The 25,545-nt window shown below is 35.3% G+C and overlaps 2 protein-coding genes across 2 annotated transcripts in view; both read left to right on the top strand.

Annotated features, from left to right (window-relative positions):
* Positions 1 to 17,649: 17,649 nt before the first annotated feature.
* LOC107952243 (uncharacterized) lies at positions 17,650 to 18,991 on the top strand. The gene is made up of 3 exons (XM_016887512.1): positions 17,650 to 18,078; positions 18,184 to 18,305; positions 18,409 to 18,991. Exons 1-3 carry the CDS (start codon positions 17,650 to 17,652, stop codon positions 18,989 to 18,991), a joined length of 1,134 nt encoding a protein of 377 aa, XP_016743001.1.
* A 5,501-nt stretch (positions 18,992 to 24,492) lies between these two features.
* LOC121205024 (uncharacterized) overlaps positions 24,493 to 25,545 on the top strand; it is a 31,333-nt gene continuing 30,280 nt past the window's right edge. The window contains exons 1-2 of the mRNA XM_041075953.1: positions 24,493 to 24,792; positions 24,985 to 25,193. Coding sequence (XP_040931887.1) covers positions 24,493 to 24,792; positions 24,985 to 25,193 — 509 coding nt within the window. The remainder of the gene's footprint in view (positions 24,793 to 24,984; positions 25,194 to 25,545) is intronic.

Genomic DNA, 25,545 nt, shown 5'->3' with positions numbered 1-25,545 from the left:
GATAAAATGGTCAGCTGATCCGCATTTATAACAGGAGCGGTCATGGAATCTACAACTCCCCGAATGCCATTTACCACAATATTGACACTCCGTTCTGTCTCGACGATCATTTCCAACACTGGCGACCGAAGTGACTCGTGCACTTACAGGGGGTCGATCGCGATCTCTTCTAGAAAGACCTGAAGTGTATCTAGACCGGCCTAAGTCATCTCTAAATTTCTTCGATGACTGTTGGAAGGGCTTCCCTGAAGACCTCTTACGAAACTCCTTTGCTCCCACCTCAGCTTTTCTTTTCTCCATACTGAGCTCCTCGGCTTTGCAAGCTCGCTCGACAAGTACCACAAATTCTCGGATTTCTAAAATGCCAACATATAGCTTTATCTCATCATTCAGTCCATCCTCGAAACGTTTACACATTACGGCTTCTGAAGAAATGCATTCTCGAGCGTACCGGCTAAGCCTTACAAACTTTCGTTCATAGTTGGTAACCGACATGGAACCTTGTTTAAGTTCAAGAAATTCCTTCCGTTTTTGGTCAATGAATCTCTGACTAATATACTTCTTTCGAAACTTGGTTTGGAAAAACTCCCAAGTTACTTGCTCTCGGGGCACAACAGAAATCAACGTATTCCACCAATAGTAGGCAGAATCACGTAGCTAGGAGATAGTACACTTTAGGCACTCATCGGGTGTGCAAGATAGCTCATCGAGTACCCGAATAGTGTTGTCCAACCAAAATTCAGCTTGCTCGGCATCATCGCTGTCAGTAGCTTTGAATTCAGTAGCCTCGTGTTTTCGGATTCTGTCAACTGGGGGCTTATTTGACCTTATTTGGTCAGTTACCGGAAGTATTGTAGGTGCGGGGATGGTATTAGTCGGGAATGGAGGTTGTGGAACAGCCGTATTAGTTCGAATGTATTGGTTAAACCAATCATTCATCACGCTATAAAAAGCTTGCCTAGCCTCATCATTCGGATTGCTAGCAATAGGTTGAGAGTCCGTCGGCGCTGTCCCTTGTGCGGGAGCAGGCGCTACACTCTCAAGATCATCAGCTACCGCTCGGTCGGGATCGGGATCCATTACTATAAATAAAGACATTTGCAAATGTCAGAAATCACCACACTATCAAATAATCACAAAATGGCATGTATAGCTAGACCCAAACGTATTACGGTAGTCCTAGAATCGACTAAACCATAGCTCAGATACCAATAAAATTGTAACACCCCGTACCCGAGACCGTTGCCGGAGTCGAACATGAGGTATTTACGGACTTATTTCATTGTAAAACACAGTTCATTTAAAATTTCCAGACAAGCTGGCTAACTGCGTCACTGTCACCTTAAAAATCATATCTCGAGTTCCAAAACTCGAAAACCAGTTCCGTAAATTTTTCTTGAAACTAGACTCATATTTCCATCTATAAATTGTTTTCTAGAATTTTTGGTCAGGCCAATTAGTACAGTTTATTAGTTAAAGTATCCCCTGTAACAGGGTTCCACTACTCTGACCTTCATGCATTACGACTTATAAATCTCCCTGTACAGGGCTTCAATACTTATGCCGTTTGTTTCTAATGAAACTAAACTCAAAAAGGAATCTATACATATATGGCATGACTTCTAATTATCTCTGGTTAATATATAGTGAATTTTCAAATTCAGATCAGGGGATCCAGAAATTGCTCTGGCCCTGTTCCACGATAACTTAAATATCTCTTAAAATACGACTCACATGTTCGTTTCGTTTCTTCCATACGAAAGTAGATTCATTAAGGTTCAATTACATAATTTTTTCACTATTTAGTTCCATTCATACTATTTTTAGTGATTTTTCAAATCCACACCACTGCTGCTGTCAGCATCTATTTTTAAGGTAAACTTTACCTATTTCATGGTTTTCCATGAATCAACTAGAATTTGTCATACATAGCATCAAAATAATCATAATTAACCATTCCCAATGGCTAATCGTTACCAAACATTTCCATACCTCTCAATGAACAACATACAAGATTATTATAATGCTATGCTCAAAGTGTATATAAGCCATTTTCGCATGGCTATCCAAATTTATACAAAACCAAAGGGCACATGACCAACAACAAAAGGGTAGTCCTATACATGCCATTTTCAGAGTTCAACCAAAAGTGTACCAAAAGGGCTTTGATAGTGTGGACGACTTCGACTTCAACAATCCCGAGTCCGATAGCTGACGAACCAAAATCTATAAAACAGAGAATCAAAGAAACGGAGTAAGCATTTAATGCTTAGTAAGTTTTGAGCCATGAAATTAGACACAACTAAAGTATAGCATTCATATGGCTAAACGGATAATTTCTTATGCACAAATTCTCAATATCATACTTACTTCACATTACCAACCCTTATATTCATACACAAAAGATCAACTTAGCCAAAGGTCGGAAGCTCATTAATTGACTGAGCGATTAATATTTCAAGGGAATTTACTACTCCAATGCATATACGAAACGTACCTCATCGTTGGGATTTATGAGCGTATCAATTTAAATTATTACAGCAAGATCGCTCATACCCAAACTAAGTACCTTCGGAGTTTAGCCGGATATAGCTACTAGCTCAAATGCCTTCGGGACTTAGCCCGGTTATAGTAACTCGCACAAATGCCTTCGGGACTTAGCCCGGTTATAGTAACTCGCACAAATGCCTTCGGGACTTAGCCCGGATATAGTAACTCGCACAAATGCCTTCGGGCTTAGCCCGAAATTAGTCACTAGCACAAATGCCTTCGGGACTTAGCCCGGGTATCAATCGAATATCCATGCACATATCAATAAATCATGACACATCAATATTTCATTTTCATAACTAGAATTCAAACACAATTCAATTATTAAGCATTACATTTTCGGCTCAATAGCCACATACGAACAGCATGATTCGGCTTGCTTCATGACATGATTTCTATGCACATACGGCTACCCATCATACGTATAGACTAATTAACTCACATATGATTCAAGTAGAATCATTATATCACCGTATATTGTTATAATTTTACGTCATGACTTAATCAAATCGTAAACTAAGTTTCACTACTCGAAAACTTACCTCGGATGTTGTCGAACGATTTCGATGGCTATTCGATCACTTTTTCCTTCCCTTTATCGGATTTAGTTCCCCTTTGCTCTCGAGCTTAATATTAACAAATAAATTGATTTAATCATTTTGAACATCAAAGGGGAATTTAAGGTACTTAGCCCTTATATATTAGGCATTAGAGTCATATATGTATGAAATCACGAATCAAATTCAACATATTAGCCAATATTCTCCTTAGCCGAATTTTCTAAGTCAAGATAAAGCAATCAATATGCTTACCTATGGCCGAACATACACATCAACCTATGTACTCATTCATGTGGCCGAATATGCATGTCTATGTTGAGGCCGATTGTATACTTAACACATTCTACAAATATGGTCACTTGTATTGACTAAATACCATTTTGTTTCAAGTTCAAAACTCGGCTAATACACATATATACACTAGAAATCAAATACTAACATTTGCACTTCACCTTAATAGCTAGCTTAGCAAACCTTGATTTAACACATAATTGTTCATAACATAATTTAAGCATACTCTCCATTCCATCAATTCCAAAACACATACATTACTCAATAATGTTCAAACTTATATTCGGCCTTAGCACACAACTTGCTAGCCGATTCTTCTCCATCTAGCAACTAATGCACATATGTGCTCATTTGTTAGACTCTACTTCATCAAACAACAACCATATTTCTCTTCTACCTCCTACCATGGCCGAATGCTCAAGATACCTCAAAATCGAAACTTTTAACTTGGGTTGCTTAAAGAACTTGGTGATGAGTTAAAATTTATCTAACACCTCAAGCATCATAACACACCCATATAGCCAACATGCTAATAGTATCAAGGCTTCAACTAAAACTTTTGAAGCCTCTTAGTCGAATACTAACTCTCTAATAACCCCAAATCCCTCCATGAGATAGTTAGAATTTAGACTAATCATCCAAGGGATGTATGAACTTTCAAAGCAACATTAAACATACCTTAATCTAGTGAACCACCATAGCAGATTTTCTCCAAGCTCTTTCCCTTCCTTTCTTTCTTCTATTCGGCCAACTTGAACAACATGAGAGCTTTTTCTCTTTTTTTTCTTCAAGTCACGGCAATGGGGGGGGTAAGGGGGAGATAACTTTGGTTTCATCACCCCTCCCTTTTCATTACTTAATTTCTAACCCCTTTATTTTATTCTTTCTAACATAACACACTAACACAACATGTTCACAACATGTTTCACCCCATAGCATGGCCGGCCACTAGCTCAAATTTTGGGTAATTTGACATGCAAATCCATCATTTTCATAATATGCATTAATAGGCCACTTTACATTTGCCTAGCACATTTCTAAATTTTCTCACATAAGTCCTATTTAATAAAATTCACTTACAATTAACAAAATTCAAACATGAAATTTTCACACATGCATATATGCATATAATAAGCATCAACTATGACGGTTAATTATTTTTTTATGACTCAGTTTAGTGGTCCCGAAACCACTTTCCGACTAGGGTCAATTTAGGGCTGTCACATTAAAAGTCCCTAAGTTCATTAAAGGAAACTCGCTATAGTTCAAAACTTATTTGAAGTTAGGAAATCTCATGTTTAAGAGTTAATTCAACCTAATCCACTGTCACATGTTCTAGGCATATTGAAGAATTTAAGCTCAACATCGAACACCATAAGTAAAGATTGTACCCATCATAGGCAAAGAAATTTGTGGCAATTATGTGTGCCCTGGAAAAATAAATGACAAGTGAACCAAAAATTAAAACATGCTCAACTAACTATTTAATGCAATACTAAATGCTTCACACATCCCCAAACCTAAGGGATGCATTTTCCTGAATGCATGCATGGATGTACAACAGAAAATGTCATGGAAAAATAAATGAAATGCATGATGTATGGAAGGGAAAAGAACTTCCCTGGCTTGGATCGGATTGTAGTTACTTCATTCTGTCCTACGAGTGGATTTACGTGCACTGTGTTTATAGCGCATTTTCCTTTTCAATGATTGGAGTAGCACATCCTCTTGTTCATCATCGGATTTAGGGTAACTCATGCCTCAACATCTATTTCCTAGTTTGTCGTAGCATAACTCTCTTTTGCAATGCTGCAGTAGACTCCTCTTAGTACCAAAACTGATAAGTTCGTATTTTTTGTTTTGTCTATGGAAATCATGGAAATAAGTACTTAAAGATAAAAATAGAAATAGAAGCAACATGAAATAATTAAAGATAACTAATAATAAAAATGAAATTAAAGTAAAGCAATTAAGGAAAAGAAAAATAGAAAATATAATTATTAGCTCAAACATTTCAAAGGTAAATGGATTGCTTGTCTCGATCTACATGAGCACCTTAGTAGTGCTTCAAGCATTATCCATTAACTTCAAATGTGACCTCCATTTTCATATCTTTGACATCAACAGCTCTATGAGGATAGATTTGAGCTACTTCAAAGGGACCTGACCAGCGAGATTTTAATTTACCAGGGAACAATTTGAACCTAAGTTGAATAACAACACCTATTGTCCTGGTTCAAATTGCCTTGGCATAATCCTTGTAACACCCTATACCTAGCCTAGTTGCCAAGCCCGAATATCAAGATGCCACATCACTGTCTCATGTCATACACAACATTTTAGAATCTAATTGTAAAAGAAATGTCTTCTATTTTAGTATTCATGTCAGTGTTAAGTCAATTCTCACTTTTTAGTTATCATCATTACATGCTAAACATACACCAGATAGTCTTATAACGATTATTATACATGCAATTAGACCAATCGACAAATTTTCCAAATTGTTACGTAGGTACCGATACTAAAAGAATGGTATCGATATTTCTCTCAAGTGGTATCATTTTTTTTAAGTTCGAATATCGATACCTCTATTCTAGACTTTAAAAATATAATATGTATCAACACATTGATCATTCTCGATTAATCCTAAACATCATGCAACAAATACATTATAAAATATGCACAAAAATACCTCAAATGGCAGCCCCAAACATCATATTTTCAAGTCTACAAAATACCAATCATAATAGGCATGCAATCAACAAAATATTCATAGTAAAATCACATAATATCTACCACATTGTCTTTCATTCCCTAAACCCAATTAAACAAATAACACCTACTAATAGCAGCTAAGTTACTGGCTTGGATCACTCCTCGAGACCACACCGCTCACACTGGCACTACTTATCTGCAATAATTTAAAATGAGTGGGTGAGCTTAACAAGCTCAGTGTAAGCTTAGAATAACCGCTACTCCAACAAGTCATCATGCATCAACAAAACAACTAATAGCATTTTTCCACGTCTTTAACTTAGTGCCATAATTTACATAGTTAATCATCTTTCATTTATCCCTTTTACACATTTATATATGAATATTAGGCATATATTTTGATACATATTAATCACATATAGTCACATATAGTCCCATTTAAACGCAATTTATAATAATCTGCATAACATCCACATACTTGTTTAAGCATACATCACATTACACATATGAACACTTTTTTAGATAATTTGGCACTTGAGCTATGAAACATAAAAATGAGCTCTATCGTCACTCATCGGATACACAGATCTCCAACACACCACGCATAGACTCATAGAGTCGAACATATCCCATAAATATAACTTATATCTAACACTCTCCAACACACCAAACAGACATATCTCGGTGAATGGAGCTTAGCTCACATTCCCTTATCTTTCCAAAAATTGTCCCTGGGCCTCAACGCCCCAAATATCACAACACATATAGGTGAGTACTCACAATCCTATGGCATGCAAACTATATCCAATGGTCTTATTAAGTCACAAGGCCAAAATATCTTTATTGTCATCAAATATTACTCATACATATTCTATACATAACCATATAATTAGTACATTATACACACTGTCACATTGCATAAATAACATACGCTTATATTTACCGTCACAACATGTAACACCCCTTACCTGTATCCAAGGCCGGAATAGAGTACGAGACATTACCAGACTTAACAATACACACCGACGAAAACCGGGCCATAAAATTTCATTTAATTCAAAACTTTTCGAACACATGCATAACAAACAAAGCTAAGTATATCATTACATCAAAACATAGGACATGGCACGATTAATTAAACTTATAAACCATAATGGATAAGGACCACATGTCATGATTTTTATACGATAATTCAATGCAGACTGATAAGTATGGTCAAAATTATAATAAAAATACATATCACAAACCAACTTCCTATACATACCACTCACTTGATATTTCTAATATTTGAATTAATTTTCCCAAAAATGATAGTTTGATAGTGTGATTTTGCCTCCGACGATCTCCAACCCCGAGCTGACCTGCCAATACTAAAAAAATGGAGAGGATGGGTAAGCTTTACGCTTAGTAAGTTCATATGAAAATAATAAGTAAATTCTACCATGCTTTTCAAGATAAAACACTATAATTTTACAATTACACATATTCAGGACAGGCTGTTTTCTGGAGTCCTGGTGTTAAAAAAAATCGTATCTCGAGTTACAAAACTCGAAATCCAATTTCGTAAATTTTCTATGAAACTAGACTCATATGTCTACTTACTAATTTTTTTTCTAGAATTTTTGGTTGGGCCATTTAGTACAGTTTATTAGTTAAAGCCTCCCTTGTTTCAGGGTATGACTACTCTGACCCCTGTGCACTACGAACCAAATTTCTCCCTGTACAGAATTCCAACGACCATGATGTTTGTTTCCCTTAAAATTATATTCAATAAGTAATCCATGCATGTAAGGTATGACTCTCAATAATATTTTTACAATTTATGGTGAATTTCTAAAGTCAGAACAGGGGATCTCGAATTCATTCAGACCCTGTTTCACAAGAATTAAAATATCACATAATATAGAATTCTTTTGCTTCTCCTGTTTCTTTAATGTGAAAATAGACTCATTAAGCTTTATTTCCATAATTTTTTTAAATTTAATTCAACTTACACAATTTTTGGTGAATTTTCAAAGTCATGCACTGCTGCTGTCTAATACTGTTTTACTACTAAAGTTCACTTTTACACAACTTCACTTAATCCATTCCATTTTACCGAGGTTCGCTCAAATATTGAGCATATTGCTCATAAATTCAAATAAACATATACTTGCACTTGTTCATCACATAATCACTTTCACATGTATTTTCATTTAATCGATTTCCCGTTGAACTCATCGAAATAATAACAGATACACAATTGCCTGCACATTTTCCCATTTCCACACTTGTAGCCGAAACTATCTGGTACGCATAGTAGCTGCACTTAGTACTACACATGCGACCAACAGTCTGGTACACGTAGTAGCCTGCACTTAGTACTACACACGTGACCTCACCATCTAATACACGTAGTAGCCTGCACTTAGTACTACACACGTGATCACAGTTTTCGGGTACGCATAGTAGCCTGCACTTAGTACTACACATGCGACCTCACAATAGATCATTCTTATCGTTTTTATTCCGAAGGTTCAATTGGGAAATTCCTCACTTTTCAACATTTTACTAAATTGTCCGTAATCAATTTAAATTCATAATTTACATCAAATAACCATTTGATAGGCACCACATTTCATATGATATCAAAATATAATAACATAAAAAGAATCGATAGATTATTTATGTACGAATTTACTCGAAGTGTCGATCTCACTATCCATAGTACCAATTGTCCATTCATAGTATAATAAGACACAACTCAAATATCAAATCATCTTTTAAGAATTTACATAACATATATCACATATTTCATATATCACTTGTCATGTATCTTTATTTTCTTACATTTCATGTAACATTCTTTCATGTCATATTTCCACATCATAAACACCATTCCATCAACTTTTCCAATATATTAAATCATAAAATATATGCAATAATAGTAAGAAATATAATTCAAACATAACATTGCATTATTATTATCATACGAACTTACCTCGATCCAGAAACAGCAATTTACCATTTTAGTCCATAACCTTGTATTTTCCCGATTTAAGCCCGAATCTTGATTTCCTTCATCTATAATATCACATTTAGCCTAATAATTAGCCACACTATTCATACGGGTCCAAAAATCATATTTTTAAAAATTTTCATTTTGACCCCTAAACTTTTGCATATTTGCACTTTTGCCCCAAGGTTCGGAAATTAAAATTCATCCTATTTTCTTATGTTTTATGACATGCTGATCATTTTTCCCTTCTATGGAAACATCAAATTCTCACTCTAACATGTACTTATGAATATTAGGTATTTTTACCGATCAAGCCCTTTTTCTCGTTTTCACTTAAAACCGAGTAGCACAAGTTGTCTAACATAATTTAAAACCTCATATTATATCATAAAACACCAAAATACACAAATTTCACCCATGGGTATTTTTCCAAATATGAACCTTAGATTGAATTATTGCTAGCATAAGCTAAATCAAGTTACCGGGACTCCAAAAACGTAAAAATCATTAAAAATGAGGCTAGAACGGACTTACAATCGAGCTTGGAAGCTTGGAAACCCTAGCCATGGAGCCTCCCTTGGTATACACGTCCATGGTGAAGAAGATGAGCAAAATTGGTTTTTAATTTCGTATTTTAAGTCATTTTACCCCTAAATGACCAAAATGCCCTTACTACTAAACTTTCCAAAAATTCCATTCATGTCCAATATTTGTCCATAAACTTTGAAATTGGTCAAATTGCTATTTAAGACCTCCTAATTAATATTTCAAAGCAATTTCATACTAGAAACTTCTAGAATGCAAGTTTTGCAACTTATTCAATTTAGTACCTAACTTCAAATTAAGCACTTTATGCATAGAATTTCTTCACGAAAATTTCACACAATCATGCAATCATATCATAGACCTCAAAATAATCATAAAATAATTATTCTATCTCAGATTTGTGGTCACGAAACCACTATTTCGATTAGGCCCTAATTCGGGATATTACACAACAGTCATCACATGTTCATATTTTATCACATCATAACTCTCTTTATCACAATTCACAAACATATTTATCACATATTTAGCATAGGTAAAAGAACACTTACACTCAGAATTTAGAGAAGGGGTTTAGGCTACCTCAAAATTCCCAAATATGTAATGAATCGCTTATGAGCAGCTATTCCAAAACACTCACCAAAATATACGCTTTTGCTGAAAACCAAAAACTTAGACAAGCTTTTCTTTGCCTTTAGCTCTACTCGTTGAAGGTTAACTCTGACGCTTCAACAAGACAAACCACAGAAACACATATTCAACAATCAGTCATCAACTTCATTAAAATAGTTACAAACATAAGCCTAATCTACCTTATCTTTAACCAAAACGTTCAACATAGAAAACTTTAGATTCAAATCACTCGGTCTACACTTAATTTTTTTACACAAAACAAATTCCGTTCATCTACATATTCATCTACGACTAGTAATAATCTTTTAAACTACACAAAACTATACATTTTAAGGTATCAAAAATTTTCGACAAGTTTTGGCCATTACAATGAAAATTCATTAAAAACTGAGAAATCATTGATGAAACTTCAACGGTAATTTAGAAAGCTTCTAATCATGTTAAAACAAGTTCAAAAGCACTTTAAAATTAAGTTTTTACCCACAAACACGAAATTCACCATTAATGACCCGATTTTTGGCTTTTATCAAGAACATGTGTTTTAACGACTAAAAACTTAGTTTTAAATACTAGATAACATTAAAAACTCATAAAGAATTGAATCGTTACCTTCGATGAAGAAAATCTATGCATTTGATCGAATACCTAAAAACCTGAAAGCTTGACAATGGAAGAACTACGGTATTTTTGGGTGTTTTTCTTAGTTTTTTATAGAGGTTTAAGGTTCAAGGGTGATACAAATCAAAGAGAAAAACACTAGTTTTGGGGAAGAGTTGACATGAAAAATTGAAGGTGAGAAGAAGAAATAGGTTGGTTTTTAAATTTTGGTCTAATTGCTTCTTAAAAACTCACAATTTTGATTCATTTACAAATCAATCCTTTTTCTAAAATTAATATGACATGTCATAGAATTCTGAACACTTAAAGGAAAAAATTCTTAAAATACCCCTAAAACTCCTAGGCCCTATTTTGGAGTGTGACAATTCTCCCTTTTTAAAAAGAATTTTGTCCTAGAAATTCCCTACTAACACATCACTTACTTAATCACAAGATATGTTATTTCTACTTTTACACTAACTATTACTCTTTCACTGCACAATCTGGTTCTCTTTCTCTCTAACTTCCTACAACTTTCCTTAATGATTCTATTCACTACCACGAACTGTTTTATGATAATTTTGCCAACGATTCCCTCTATTCACTATGAATCTCTCATTTATAAATCTTATGACCATTTTTTTTAAATCAATAGTCCTTAACGAAATTCTCTACTTATTAGTTATGTCACCCAATATTTACGAAGGCATAGTACCTAAGTCTACTAACAAGAATAAAGAAACTGATCATAAGACAAAAATACCCGCAATCTCAATGTTTGAATCTTGATCCTTGGGTTCCCTAAAAGCATAAACTCGAGCTGAACCTCTAGACTCAACCTGAGTAGTTACAATATGAGCTATAATTCACTGCCCAACCGGTCTTCCATTACTTCCACCAAGACCTAGCCTCTAGTAGGCGTAGAAATAAGTGCAAAAATTTGAGTATGTGAAACCTTTACTCTATTCAGACAATCCCTCAAAAATATTCCTTAGAACCACACTTAAAACATCCACTTGTCAATTTATGACACTCCCCAGGATGCCTACACTCACAATGCAAACAAAGCGGCCATCCAGAACCACCAGTCGAACCACCAGTACTAACTACAACACTATCTTGTAGCTTAGACTAACTTGGTCGAATCTCATATCGTGCATTCTTATCAGATTTAGTAACTACAGAGTGAGGCGGTTCAACCAAGTCTCCTCAACAGCTTTGGCTTTCTCAACTAACTCATCCAACATCTCCACGTTATGAGCTATAAAGTAAACTTGAATTTCTCGATTAAGCCCAAATCAAAACCTCTTATAGCGGTCTCTTTGAAAAAGAACTAGCTCAAGAGAATATTGACTAAGTTACACAAAATCAGCCTCATAGTCAGCCGGTAACAAATTACCTTGAACAAGATCTTGATGTTCCTACTTACAAGCTTTCAGGTACTGCTCGCCCATAAACTTCCTCTTAAAAACCTCAAGAAAATAATTCCAAATAAATCTATCAGAAACAATACCCCTTTTAATCATTTTCCACCAATGATGAGACTCACCACCAAGTAAGGACACAATGCAACCCAACTTTTCCTCGTCAGAACAGGACATCTATTCAAGGATCCTTTCAACTCCTTCCAACCAATACATAGCTATGGTCGGATCAATCCCTTTAACCTAAGAAAACTCTTTACCAACCCACTCCTGAAGACGTTCAAGCGGTAACCCACAGTTCATAAGTATAAAATTAGCAGGTGCAGGGTTAGCACCAACAATCCACTGAAACGCTCCAATTATTGCTTCCATTAGAGGGCCTACACCCTCATTAGGTATATTCACTCTACGCGATGATAAGGAGGTTTAGAGGGTGTACCATCCTTTTCAGCACTAGCTCTAACATCAACATGTCTAATAATCTAACATACACAAACACATAAACAAATAACAAATAGTATGAGTGGTGAGGAGATGATCCAAGTCTCATTTCTGCAAGCAAACTTTAGGATTAAAGGCAATGTGTTCCCATTCCTACCCCATATGCATCACAATCAAGAGACATTTCATGCGATTCAAACATTCAACTTATTTTAATCACTTGGGTTTCCAAGATCCATGGGTTGCGAAACCCTAATTAACACATCAAAAACAATCACCTAGGTTAAAAGTTATTGAACCTAAGCTCTAATATCACTAAATGTAACACCCTATACTTGGCCTAGTTGCCAAGCCCGAATATCAGGATGCCACATCACCGTCTCATGTGATAAACAAAATTTTAAAATCTTATTGCAAAATAAATGTCTTCTATTTTAGTATTCATATAGGTGTTAAGTCAATTCTCACTTTTTAGTTATATCGTTACATGCTAAACATACATCACATAGTCTTGTAAAAATAATTATACATGCATTTAGATCAATCAAAAAAATTTCCACACTGTTACATAGGTATCAATACTAAAAGAGTGGTATCGATATTTCTCTCAGGTGGTATCGATACCACTTGGAAAATCGATACCAAATTAGCTCACTGTTTCTTATTTCAAAAACCCAACTTTAAAAAAAATCGGTACCACTGATGAAGTATTGATAATTTCACCCTGAGTATCGATACTCGAGATAAAATATTGATGCCTACAAGCAAAATAGTCTTCCTGAAATACAAATATAGCAGAGATATCATTTTTTTTAAAGTTCAAATATCGATAACTCTGTTCTAAACCTTCAAAATATAACATGTATCAGCACATTGATCATTCTCGATTAATCCTAAATATCATGCATCAAATACCTTATAGAATACGCACAAAAATACCTCAAATAGCAGTCCCAAATAACATATTTTCAAGTCTACAAAATACCAACCATAATAGGCACGCAACCAACTAAACATTCATAGTAAAATCATATAACATCTACCATATTATCTTTCATTCCCAAAACCCAATTAAACAACTAACACCTACTAATAGCAACTAAGTTCCTGGCTTGGATCACTCCCCGAGACCACATCGCTCACACAGACACTACTTATTTGCAATGGTTTAAAAGGAGTGGGTAAGCTTAACAAGCTCAGTGAATGCTTAGAATAACCACTACTCCAACAAGTTGCCATGCATCAACCAAACAACTAATATCATTTTTCCACAATGTCTTTAACTTAATGCCATAATTTACATATTTAATCATCTTTCATGTATCCCTTTTACACATTTATATACGAATATTTAGGCATATATTTTGATACATATTAATCACATATAGTCACATATAATCCCGTTTAAATGCAATTTATAATAATTTGCATAGCATCCATATACTCATTTAGGCATACATCACATTACACATATATATGCTTTTTAAGATAATTTGGCATTTGAGCTATGAAATATAAAAATGAGCTATATCATCACCCATCAGATACACGAATCTCCAACACACCATGCATAGACTCGTAAAGTCGAACACATCCCGTAAGGGTAACTTATAGCTAACACTCTCCAACACACTAAACACACATATCCTGGTGAGTGGAGCTTAGCTCGTATTCCCTTATCTCTCCAAAAATTGTCCTTAAGCCTCAACGCCCCAAATATCACAACGCATATAGGTGAGTTGTTACACCTAAAAATAGGGCCTAAGAGTTTTAGGGTATTTTAGAAACTTTAGCCTATATGAGCTTGAAATTTGGAAAGTTTAATACTCGATAATATTTTCGACAATGGTTTTCATAAAGTTAAGTTAATTTTTAGAAATGAGTATTAAATGTCTTTAATTTTAGAAAAGGGGCTGATTTGTAGAAGGGTCAAAGCTATGAGTCTTTATGAAACAATTAAACCAATTTTTCAAATCAACCTAAAAACCTCTCCCTTCCCAGCTTGTTTCATGTAAAAAGCTCTGCTTTATTCTTGCTTGTGTCGTTTTTGCTCTCCCAAGCTCTCACCATTGATTTTCATTGCTAAATCTTCTCCCTTTTGATTTTTGTAAATTTTCAAGCTATTTATCTTCAAATTGTTCCAAGAAAACACCCAAAAATCTTACCAATTCCATCATCCTCTTTGAATGTGAGTTTCTCATATTTGTGTTGAAAACTCTATCTTTCTTCCATCAAAGGTAATCATTCATTTTTCTATTAGTTTTAAATGTTATTTAGTTTTTTAAACTAAATTTTTAGCCATTAAAATGCATGTTTTAGGTAAACACTAAAAATCAGGTCTTTAATGGTGACTTTTCAGTTTGTGGATAAAAACCTACTTTAAAAGTGTTTTTCAATTAGTTTTTACCTAATTAGAAGCTTTCTAAAGAAACTTTGAAGTTTCATCAATGATTTCTTGGGTTTTAATAAATTTTCATTGTAATGGCCAAAACTTGTCGAAAAATTTTGATACATGAAAACATATAGTTTTGTGAAATTTAAAGGTTGGAAATTATTCATAGATGAATGGAATTCATTTCATGTTTAAATATTAAACATAGAATAAGTTATTCAAATTTTAAGTTTGTCATGCTAAAGTGTTTAGTTACATGAGAATGTACTTTAGGCTTGTATTTTGGTTGGTTTAACTGAGTCTTTGGCTATTACTTGAATATGTATATCATATGATTGTTGTATGTGAAGCCTTAGACTCATTAGACTCTACTATGAGTTGAAGGAATAGCTAATTCAAACTCTCACTTTTTGGTGAAAGTTGATAATTGGTGAGTGTTTTGGAATAGCTGCTCGTAAGTGATTCGTTGTGTATTTGGAAATTTAGAGGTAGCCAAAACTCATTCTCTAAATTTTAAGTGTAAGTGTTCTCACATATATGTTATAATGTGATAAATGTGTATAGTGCAATTGTGAAATTATGCAATCATGAACATGTATGAGATGCTATGATAAATGCTATAAGCTTGTGATGACCATTGTAGAAATGAATATGATGGTATGTTTATTCATGCCGGGTGACAGTAAATTTTTGGATATGTTTTCATGCCATATGATAGAGATTATATTGTGCTACTAATGTGAATATTCTATGAGTGTATGTGGAAATTTGGTAAGTAAATATGTGATGATAATGTGGATATTTTGGCCTTGTGACCTTAGGAGACCATTGGATATAGTTGGCATGCTATAGGATTGTGAGTACTCACCTTTTGTGTTATGAAATATGTGGGGCGTTGAGGCCTAGGGATAGTTTCGGAGAGATAAGGGAATGTAAACTAACCTTCATTCATCGGGACATGTATGTGTAGTGTGTTGGAGAGTGTTAGTTATATGCTTCACTTATGGAACATGTTTGACTCTTTGAGTCATTATGATGTGACGGAAATCCGCGTATCTGATGTGTGGTGATAGAGTCCACTTTATGTTTCATAATCTCAAGAGCAAAATTATCATAAAAAGTGACTTAATGTATTTAAATGATATTGATATATGTTGAAATATATGCTTAAGTATTCATGAGTCAACTATGTGAATGAAGTCTAGTAAGATGATTAATGTGTAAAATATGTCATAAGAGTAAAATATGATATGAGTATGATGTTTGCCTATTTCGTTGATGCTTGATGGCTTATTTGCATAGTTGTTATTAGGAGCATTCGCTGAGCTTGTTAAACTCACCTGCTCTATTTTAACCTTTGCAGAGTAGTTGCGTTCCTGGTGTGAACAGTAGTAGGTGTAACTGGCTTATTTATTATATAGGACTTTAATGCAATACGGTAGTTTTCATTTCGATTTTGCTAAGTTAATTATTAGGTTGTTTGCATTCTATTTATGGACGGAAGTATGTGGACTTGAATATGATATTGGGACTGTTATTTCAAATATTTTGATGTTTCTTAAACTAGGTGAACAAAGCATGATGTCTATGGTTTAAGTTGAGTGGTTTTAATGCTTGCATGTGCTGAATTTTTGTAACCTAGAGAAGAGGTATCAATATTAGGGCTTTAAAAATGATACCTCTATAATTTTGAAGGTGTAGAAAATTTATTGATACCTTGTGAAAGGTGCCGATAGTTTTCGACATTTGGGAATTTTGGTGAGAAATAGAATGCAAGTTTGGTATCAATTTTCATGTGGTATTTATAACACTTTAAGAAAATATTGATATCACATCTTTAGTATCAATACCTACGTAACAGTTTTAGAAATTTTACAATTTGGCCCTTTGACAGGTTTGATCAATATTTTTAAAACCATTGGTGTATGTATGCCATGTTTTAACAATAAAAACTGGTTATACGACTATAATTCATACATGTGGTTAAATAAAGATCACAATTGGTTACTTGTGAAGCTATTTGCTAAGTAATTTATGTAAGATGGTAGTGTAGCGTCCTAGTATTCGGGCTCGATAATCGGGTCGGGTATAGGGTATTACATTTGGTGGTATTAGAGCCTAGGTTCAATAACTCTTAGACCTAGGTGATTGTTCTTGATGTGTTGATTTGGGTTTCGCAACCTATAGATCTTGAAAACCCAAGTGATTGAACTATGTTGAATGTTTGAATCGGATGAGATGTTTCTTGATTGTGGTGCATGTGGAGTAGGAATGGGAACATATTGTCTTTAATTCTTTAGTTGCTTCTAGGAACGAGAATTGGATCATTTCCCCGCTACTCACATCGTTTGTTACTTGTTTATGTGTTTGTGTAAGGTAGATTGCTAAATATACCTCCTAGACATGTGAATCTGAGAGCTAGTGCTCAAGAGGATGGTACATCCTCTGCACCTCCTGTGCCTCCGCATAAAGTGAACACACCTGATAAGGGTAGGCCCTCTGATGGAAGTGATAATTGGAGTGTTCCAGCAGAGTGTTGGTGCTAACCCTACTCTTGCACCTACTAATCCTACACCTATGAACTATGGGTTACCGCTTGAACATCTTCGAGCATTGGGTGGTAAAGAGTTTTCTGGGGTTAAAGGGACTAATTTGACTGTAGCTGAGTATTGGTTCGAAGGAGTGGAAAGGATCCTAAAACAAATAGCCTATTCTGATGAGGAGAAGTTGGGTTCTACCATGTCCCTACTTGATGGAAAGGTGCATTGTTGGTGGAATACTATTAAAAGAGGTACAAAAATTGATTGTTTAATTTGGGATTACTTCCTTGAGGTTTTTAGAAGGAAGTTCATGGGCGAGTACTATATGAAAGCTCATAAGCGAGAATTTTTGGATCTTGTGAAAGGTAACTTGCCTGTGGCTGACTATGAGGTAAAGTTTGTGTGTCTTAGTCAGTATGCTCTGGAGATGGTTTTGATTGATAATGATCATTATAAGAGGTTTCACTTTGGTCTCAATCGTGAGATTCGTGTTTAGTTAGTGGCCCAAAATACAGAGTTGTTTCATGAGCTTATGGAAGTTGAGCTAGCTCGTTCTGTAATAGCTGAGACTGGTAAGAGGGCTTCCGATGCTGCTTCTAGACGTCCGCCCAAGATGGGGTGTGATAATTACAGCTTTAGTAGGGCATGGGTATCGATCGAGTTAGTCTAAATAAAAGAGTAATGCTGTGACTATCACTAGTGGTTCGATTGGTGGTTCCAGATGGCTACTATGTGCTAATTGTGATCATAGGCATCCTGAAGAGTGTTGTAAGTTTACTGGTGGCTACTATAAGTATGGTTCGAAGGAACATTTTCTAAGGGATTTCCCAATCAGAGTAGAGGTTTTGCAGACCCAGAATTCGGCACATGTTTCTGCGCCTGCTAGAGGCCGAGGTCATGGTAGGGGTAATGGGACACCTATTGGGCAGCGGATTCTTGCTCACATTGTTTCCTCACAGGTTGAGTCTGGTGGTCCCGCTTGGGTTTATGCTATTAGGGAACCTGAGGATCAAGATCCGACTGGTGTTATTATAGGCACTTTCACTTTACGATCTATTCCATTGTTTGCCGTAGTTGATTCTAGATCTACACATTCGTACATTTTAAATGAACTAGTTAGTCAACTAGGGATTCCTATAGAGATAATTGATTTGGGCATGATTGTAATTAGTTCCTTTGGAGATAGTATTATTGTGAATAGAGTTTACCATAGGTGTCCTCTTATGATACAAAGGTACGCTCTCTCTGTTGATCGTATGGAATTGCCATTTTATGGGTTCAATGTTATTTTGGGCATGGACTAGTTAACTGAGCATAAGGCTAAGGTAGATTTTGAGACTAGGTGAATTACCTTGAAAGATAGTGATGGTTTGGAAATAGTTGTTGTGGGTGAAAGATCGAGTTTTATGTTTAATGTGGTTTTGACAATGAAGGCTGAAAGGATTATGGGAAAATGTTGTGAGGCTTACTTAGCCTACATGATGAATTCAGTTAGTAAGGAGTTGAGAGCTCAGGATATTCGTACTGTTAGGGATTTTCTTGATGTGTTTCCTAAAGAGTTGTTTGGTTTGCCACCGGATCGTGAAGTTGAGTTTGGTATTGAGCTCTATCCTAGTACTGCACCAGTGTTTATTACGCCCGGTTTTGCTTGTAAAGAAGTAGGATGGTATGATGAGGGTGTGTATTGATTATAGGAAGTTGTACAAGTTAACTATTAAGATTAAGTATCCCTTGCCTCGAATTGATAACTTGTTTGATCAGTTTCGCGGTGCAACAGTATTTTCGAAGATTGATTTAAGGTCTGGGTATTACCAATTGAAAATGAATGGGTCGGATGTGTTGAAAACTGCTTTTAGGACTTGGTATGGGCATTATGAGTTTTTATTGATGCTTCATATTCAGGACTTGGTTGCATTTTTGTAACACCCCTATCCCGTGACCGTCGCCGGAATAGGTAAGGGGCATTACCGGGCTTGTAACTCATGTCAGAACCGTAAAATTTTGAACTTTTTCTTGAAATAAAGGTCATTCATTTAGATAAGTACCAAGCACAGCCAGGGATAAAATTTAAACTTCTCTAAGTAAACATTCAAAAGATGCCATTTTCGCATGGCTTATATACATTAACCAAAATATTCTTCCGCCACTAGTCTATTTTATACATGCCATAAGATAATCCAAAACATAGCAGTACCAAACAGTGGATAGTGATAGTGTGACTAGTTGCTGACGATCCCCGAGCCTGTAGCTTCGCAATGAGATCTATAAAACAGAGGAAACAGAGTAAACGGAGTAAGCATTACAATGCTTAGTAAGTTTTAAGCAGTGTCAACAGATAACAATCAAATTATAACATAGTTGTTCGTATTTTTATTTCACTCTTCCTTCGGGCATACCATCCCTTTACCGAATATGCACATCTCATCATATACAATAGGCAGATAAACTTTCACATAAAAGTGAGCTCATGTGACATAGATATATCGTATGATTTCACATAACCTCTCACACTGATCCGATGTCACATAATCATAGGAATAGTCTCATAGATTGCTCTCGTATGCATCACATAACTACCTTATGATTTAGTGCAAATCAAGCTCACATATAAACTTGGAGTACATACCTATTTAACCTTTCGCATTGAATATATTTATAAGCAATTCTTATTACGAAGTCTTACCCGGACATAATCTCCACACGAAGTTATCGGGTCTTACTTGGACAAAATCCCCACACGTAGTCATCGGGTCTTTAGAGCTCGGATATAGTACGAGCACGAAGCTTACGGACATTAATCAGTGATAATATTCTCGCACAAAGCCTGCGGGGTTTTAACCCGGATATAGTACTGACAGAAATGCCCTTCGGGACTTATCACATTTATACACTTTCACATCCATCACGTTGGCCACTCGGCCCTGTCACATATATACACTTTCACATTCATCACATCGGCCATTAGGCCTTATCACATATATACACTTTCACATTCATCACATCGGCCATTTGGCCTTATCACATATATACACTTTCACATTCATCACATCGGCCATTAGGCCTTATCACATATATACACTTTCATATTCATCACATCGGCCATTAGGCCTTATCACATATATATACACTTTCACATTCATCACATCGGCCATTAGGCCTTATCACATATATATACACTTTCACATTCATCACATCGGCCATTAGGCCTTATCACATATATACACTTTCACATTCATCACATCGGCCATTAGGCCTTATCACATATATACACTTTCACATTCATCACATCGGCCATTAGGCCTTATCACATATATATACACTTTCACATTCATCACATCGGCCATTAGGCCTTATCACATATATACACTTTCACATTCATCACATCGGCCATTAGGCCTTATCACATATATATACACTTTCACATTCATCACATCGACCATTAGGCCTTATCACATATATATACACTTTCACATCACATATATATACACTTTCACATTCATCACATCGGCCATTAGGCCTTATCACATATATACACTTTCACATTCATCACATAGAATCCTAAATCAGAATATAGATTTTCATGTATTCACATCACAATTATCCAAATATACTTCACATACCACATATACTTTCACGTATACACACTGTCTTGGCTGAATCTACATCTATCATTTTCCAATATCACAATTTAGAATTCACGTATGGGTTTAATCAATAGCTTATGAGCAACTAAAACAAGTTTATCAAGGTTTACAACACAATCTCAAATTCAGCACAAGCTGTTTTTCCTGAGCAATAGTCACTAAATTATTTATAACTGGAGCTACAAAACTCAAAATCACTTTCCGTTAATTTTTCCTGAATATAGACTCGTATATCTTCCATCCATAAAATTTCCAGAATTTTAGGTTTGGCCAATCAATACCAGATTTTTCTTAAAGTTTCCCCTGTTTCACTGTTTGACTAATCTGACCACTCTTCACTACGAATCAAATTTCTCATTTTACAGAATTAAAAATGTGTTGTATTTGATTTCATTTGAAACTAGACTCATTAAGGAGTCTAATCATATAAATTTTATCTTATAACAATTTTTGTACAATTCATAATGATTTTCTAAAAATAGAACAGAGGATTACAGTGTCATTCTGCGCTGTCTCACACAACTTTAAGTATCTCATTATTGGAAATTCCTTTGCTTACACGATTTCTTTTATAAGAAACTAGACTCATTAAGCTTTAATTTCATGTCTCATTCAGCCTCTAATTCAAATCCATAAATTTATGGTGATTTTCTAAAGTCACGTTACTGCTGCTGTCCTAAGCAGACTATTTCAAATTACCCTTAAATTCCCAAGCTCAAACACTTAAGAACTTACCATTTGAGCTTAGAACATATCATGGCCACATCATGTCTTATTAAATCAACTCATCATGTCATATTATAATTGAATTTACTCAATTTTTAATCACTTAAAACTTACCTCGGATGTTGTTGAACGATTTCGGCGGCTATTCGATCACTTTTTCCTTTCCTTTATCCAACTTTGGTCCTCTAAGCTCTTGAGCTAATTCAAACAAATTTAACTTATTAAAGTCTCATTATGCTAGCTTATGGCCGAATATGACGATGAATTTGATAGGTCATATGGCCACCTTTAGCTCAAATACAAAATGGTCATACGCATTTTTAATCACATTAAGCAATTTAGTACAATTAATCAAACATTTCCTCATGTGCACCTTTAGGACCAAATACGCACATCATTAACCTAATATCAATTAACTAAGCACTTAACAAATTCTCCTTGAGCCGATTGTCTAAGTCAAGATAGGATCATCATTATGCTTACCTATAGCCGAATGTACAACATCAATCTATGCATTCATTCGTGTGGCCGAACATGCATGTCTATGTTGAGGCCGATTGCATACTTAATACATTCTACAAGTATGGTCACTTGTATTGACCAAATACCATTTTGTTTCAAGTTCAAAACTTGGCTAATACACATATATGCACTATTAAAACATCCTCTCCATTCCATCAATTCAACACATGCATTACTCATTAATATACAAAATTATATTCGGCCTTAGCACACCTCTTGCTGGCCGAATTTTTTTCTCCATCTAGCAACATTTTATGTACTATGCCGAACCGAAAAGATCAAACACCTAGCTTAATCATTTCCAAGACACTTAACCGGCCTTTGACCAAGACTTTAAACAAAGTCTATGTTCGGCTATCACACATATGGGCAATCACATAATCAAACACTAAACCTTAACTTCCAAGCCAAAACAACTAGCAATTTCAACACATCCAACATAAATTTCCATGCTAATGACATCAAAACAACTACTAAGAATTTCAAGCTCCTTGGCCGAATTTCAATCTTCCAAAATAACAAAAATTTGAACCATGAAATAGGTAGAATTCAAACTAACCGTTCAATTTATGCATGAATTTCCAAGAGTAGCATTGTACATACCTTAATCTAGCAATCTCCTTTCTTTCCTTTTGAATTTCGGTCTAAGATGTTCAAGGATGAACACACATTTTTTTTCTTTGTTTTCTTTCTTCCATTCACGGCAAAAGGGGGGGCATGGATGAGACCATTTTTTTTTCATCACTCCTCCCTTTCATTATTTAATTACCATGCTCATTATTTTATTGTTTCCTCCCATGATGCACCAACACAACATGTCTATGACATGTTTTGCCCATCACCCTTTGTCCATCCTAATGTCATGGCCGACCACTACTAGATGGGGGGAAAATTGACATGCAAGTCCCCCCTTTTTCAACATGCACTAATAGGTCCTTATGTTTTGATCTATCACATTTCAAAAATGTCACACATAAGTCCTATTGACTAAATTCACATGCAACTTACTAAATAGAAGCTTAAGATTTTCACACATTTATTTTAGACAATAAATATCATATTCAAACAATTTGGTGACTCGGTTTAGCGGTCCCGAAACCGCTTTCCGACTAGGGTCACTTTAGGGGTGTCACAATTTTGATGCAAGAAGGTAAAGTCGTGGCTTATGCTTTAAGATAGTTGAAGACATACGAACGAAACTACCTTACTCATGATTTTGAGTTAGATGCTGTGGTGTTTGCATTTAAGATTTGGTGCCATTATCTTTATGGAGAGAAGTGTGTGATTTACACTGATCATAAGAGTCTTAAGTACCTCCTCTCCCAAAAGGAGTTGAATTTAAAGCAAAAGCGTTGGATTGAGATTTTAAAGGACTATGGCTATGTGATTGAGTATCACCTTGGTAAGGCAAATGTTGTTGTTAATGCTTTGAGTAGGAAGTCGATGACAAAGTTGAGAGCTATGCTTACACACTTGAGTTTAGCTAGTGATGGTGGTTTGAGTGCTGAACTTCTAGTGAAACTGACTTTTTGCAGCATATTAAGGAAAAACAATCGTTAGATGGAGATTTGTTGAAAATGATTCGATAAGTGGAGTAAGATGTTAACGGAGATTTTGATATTGATGCGGAAGGTATTTTGAATTTTCGAGGTAGATTGTGTATGCCGCAAGATGTGGATTTAAGGCAATTGATCCTTACCGAGGTGCACAGTATCCCTTACGCTATGCATCTCGGTGGTGGTAAAATGTATCATGATCTTCGTGAGATTTATTGGTGGCTTGGGCTGAAGTGTGACATTACAGATTTTGTGGATCGATGTTTGGTTTGTCAAAAGGTGAAAGTTGAACATTAATTTCCTTTGGGGTTGTTGTAACCTATTACAATTCCTAAATGGAAGTGGAAAAGGATTACTATGGATTTTATTTTGGGTTTGCCATTGACTCCATCGAAGAAGGATTCAATTTGGGTTATAGTTAATCAATTTTCGAAGAGTGCGCATTTCCTAGTAGTGCGTACCAATTATTTGTTGCAAAAGTTGGCAGAGTTGCATATTCCTAAGAATGCTAGTGTTCATGGGGTTCCAGTATCGATTATTTCTGATAAGGATCCGAGGTTTACTTCATGGTTTTGGAAGAGTTTGCAAAAGGCTTTTGGATCGAAACTTACTTTTAGTACAACTTATCACCTCCAAACTGATGGCCAATCTGAGAGGGTAATTCAAGTTTTATAAGACATGTTGCGAAGTCGTGTGAACGAGTTTAGTGGTAGTTTGGAGCAATATCTGCCCTTAGTAGAGTTTGATTACAATAACAATTTCCAAGTGACTATTCGCATGGCACCATTTGAGACATTGTATGCTAGGAAGTGTAGAACTCCTTAGTGATGGACGGAGTTGGATGAAAAGCATGTTGTTGGACCAAATCTAGTTCATGAGATCGAAGAGAAAGTAAAGTTGATATGTGAAAGGTTGAAAGCAGCAACAAATAGGCAGAAATCTTATCCAGATTTGAAATGTCGAGATATAGAGTTTCAAGTTGGCGATAAGGTGTTCTTGAAAGTTTCTCATTGGAAGAAGGCTTTGAGGTTCGGTAAGAAGGGTAAGTTAAGTCCAAGGTTTGTCAGACCATATGAGGTTGTTGAGAGGGTTGGCCCAATAGTGTATCGACTTAAGTTGCCACCAGAACTTGAGCAAATCCATAATGTTTTTCATGTGTCTATTCTTCGAAAGTATCATTTGGATCCGTCGTATATTGTGCTAGTATAGGGGATTGAGGTTCAACCTAATCTCACTTTTGATAAGTAACCAATAGAGATTTTAGATCATGAAGTGAAAGTGTTACGAAACAAAATAATCTCATTGGTTACAGTTTTGTGGTGCAACCACAAAGTGAAAAGGCTACTTGGGTAACCGAAGAAGCGATGAAACAACAATATCTTTATCTGCTTAGTTCAGGTAAATTTCGAG

This window comes from Gossypium hirsutum, chromosome A08, assembly GCF_007990345.1.
Source record: "Gossypium hirsutum isolate 1008001.06 chromosome A08, Gossypium_hirsutum_v2.1, whole genome shotgun sequence".
Taxonomy (NCBI): domain Eukaryota; kingdom Viridiplantae; phylum Streptophyta; class Magnoliopsida; order Malvales; family Malvaceae; genus Gossypium; species Gossypium hirsutum.
Note: the sequence above shows the minus strand (reverse complement) of the source record. Positions and strands in the feature narration are given on the sequence as shown.

Coding starts and splice junctions, on each gene's coding strand:
- LOC107952243 (XM_016887512.1), top strand. CDS start 17,650: ATGGAAGTGATAATTGGAGTGTTCCAGCAGAGTGTTGGTGCTAACCCT. Junction 18,079..18,183: donor TGCCTGTGGCTGACTATGAG/GTAAAGTTTGTG, acceptor ATTCGTGTTTAG/TTAGTGGCCCAAAATACAGA. Junction 18,306..18,408: donor AGACGTCCGCCCAAGATGGG/GTGTGATAATTA, acceptor TGGTGGTTCCAG/ATGGCTACTATGTGCTAATT.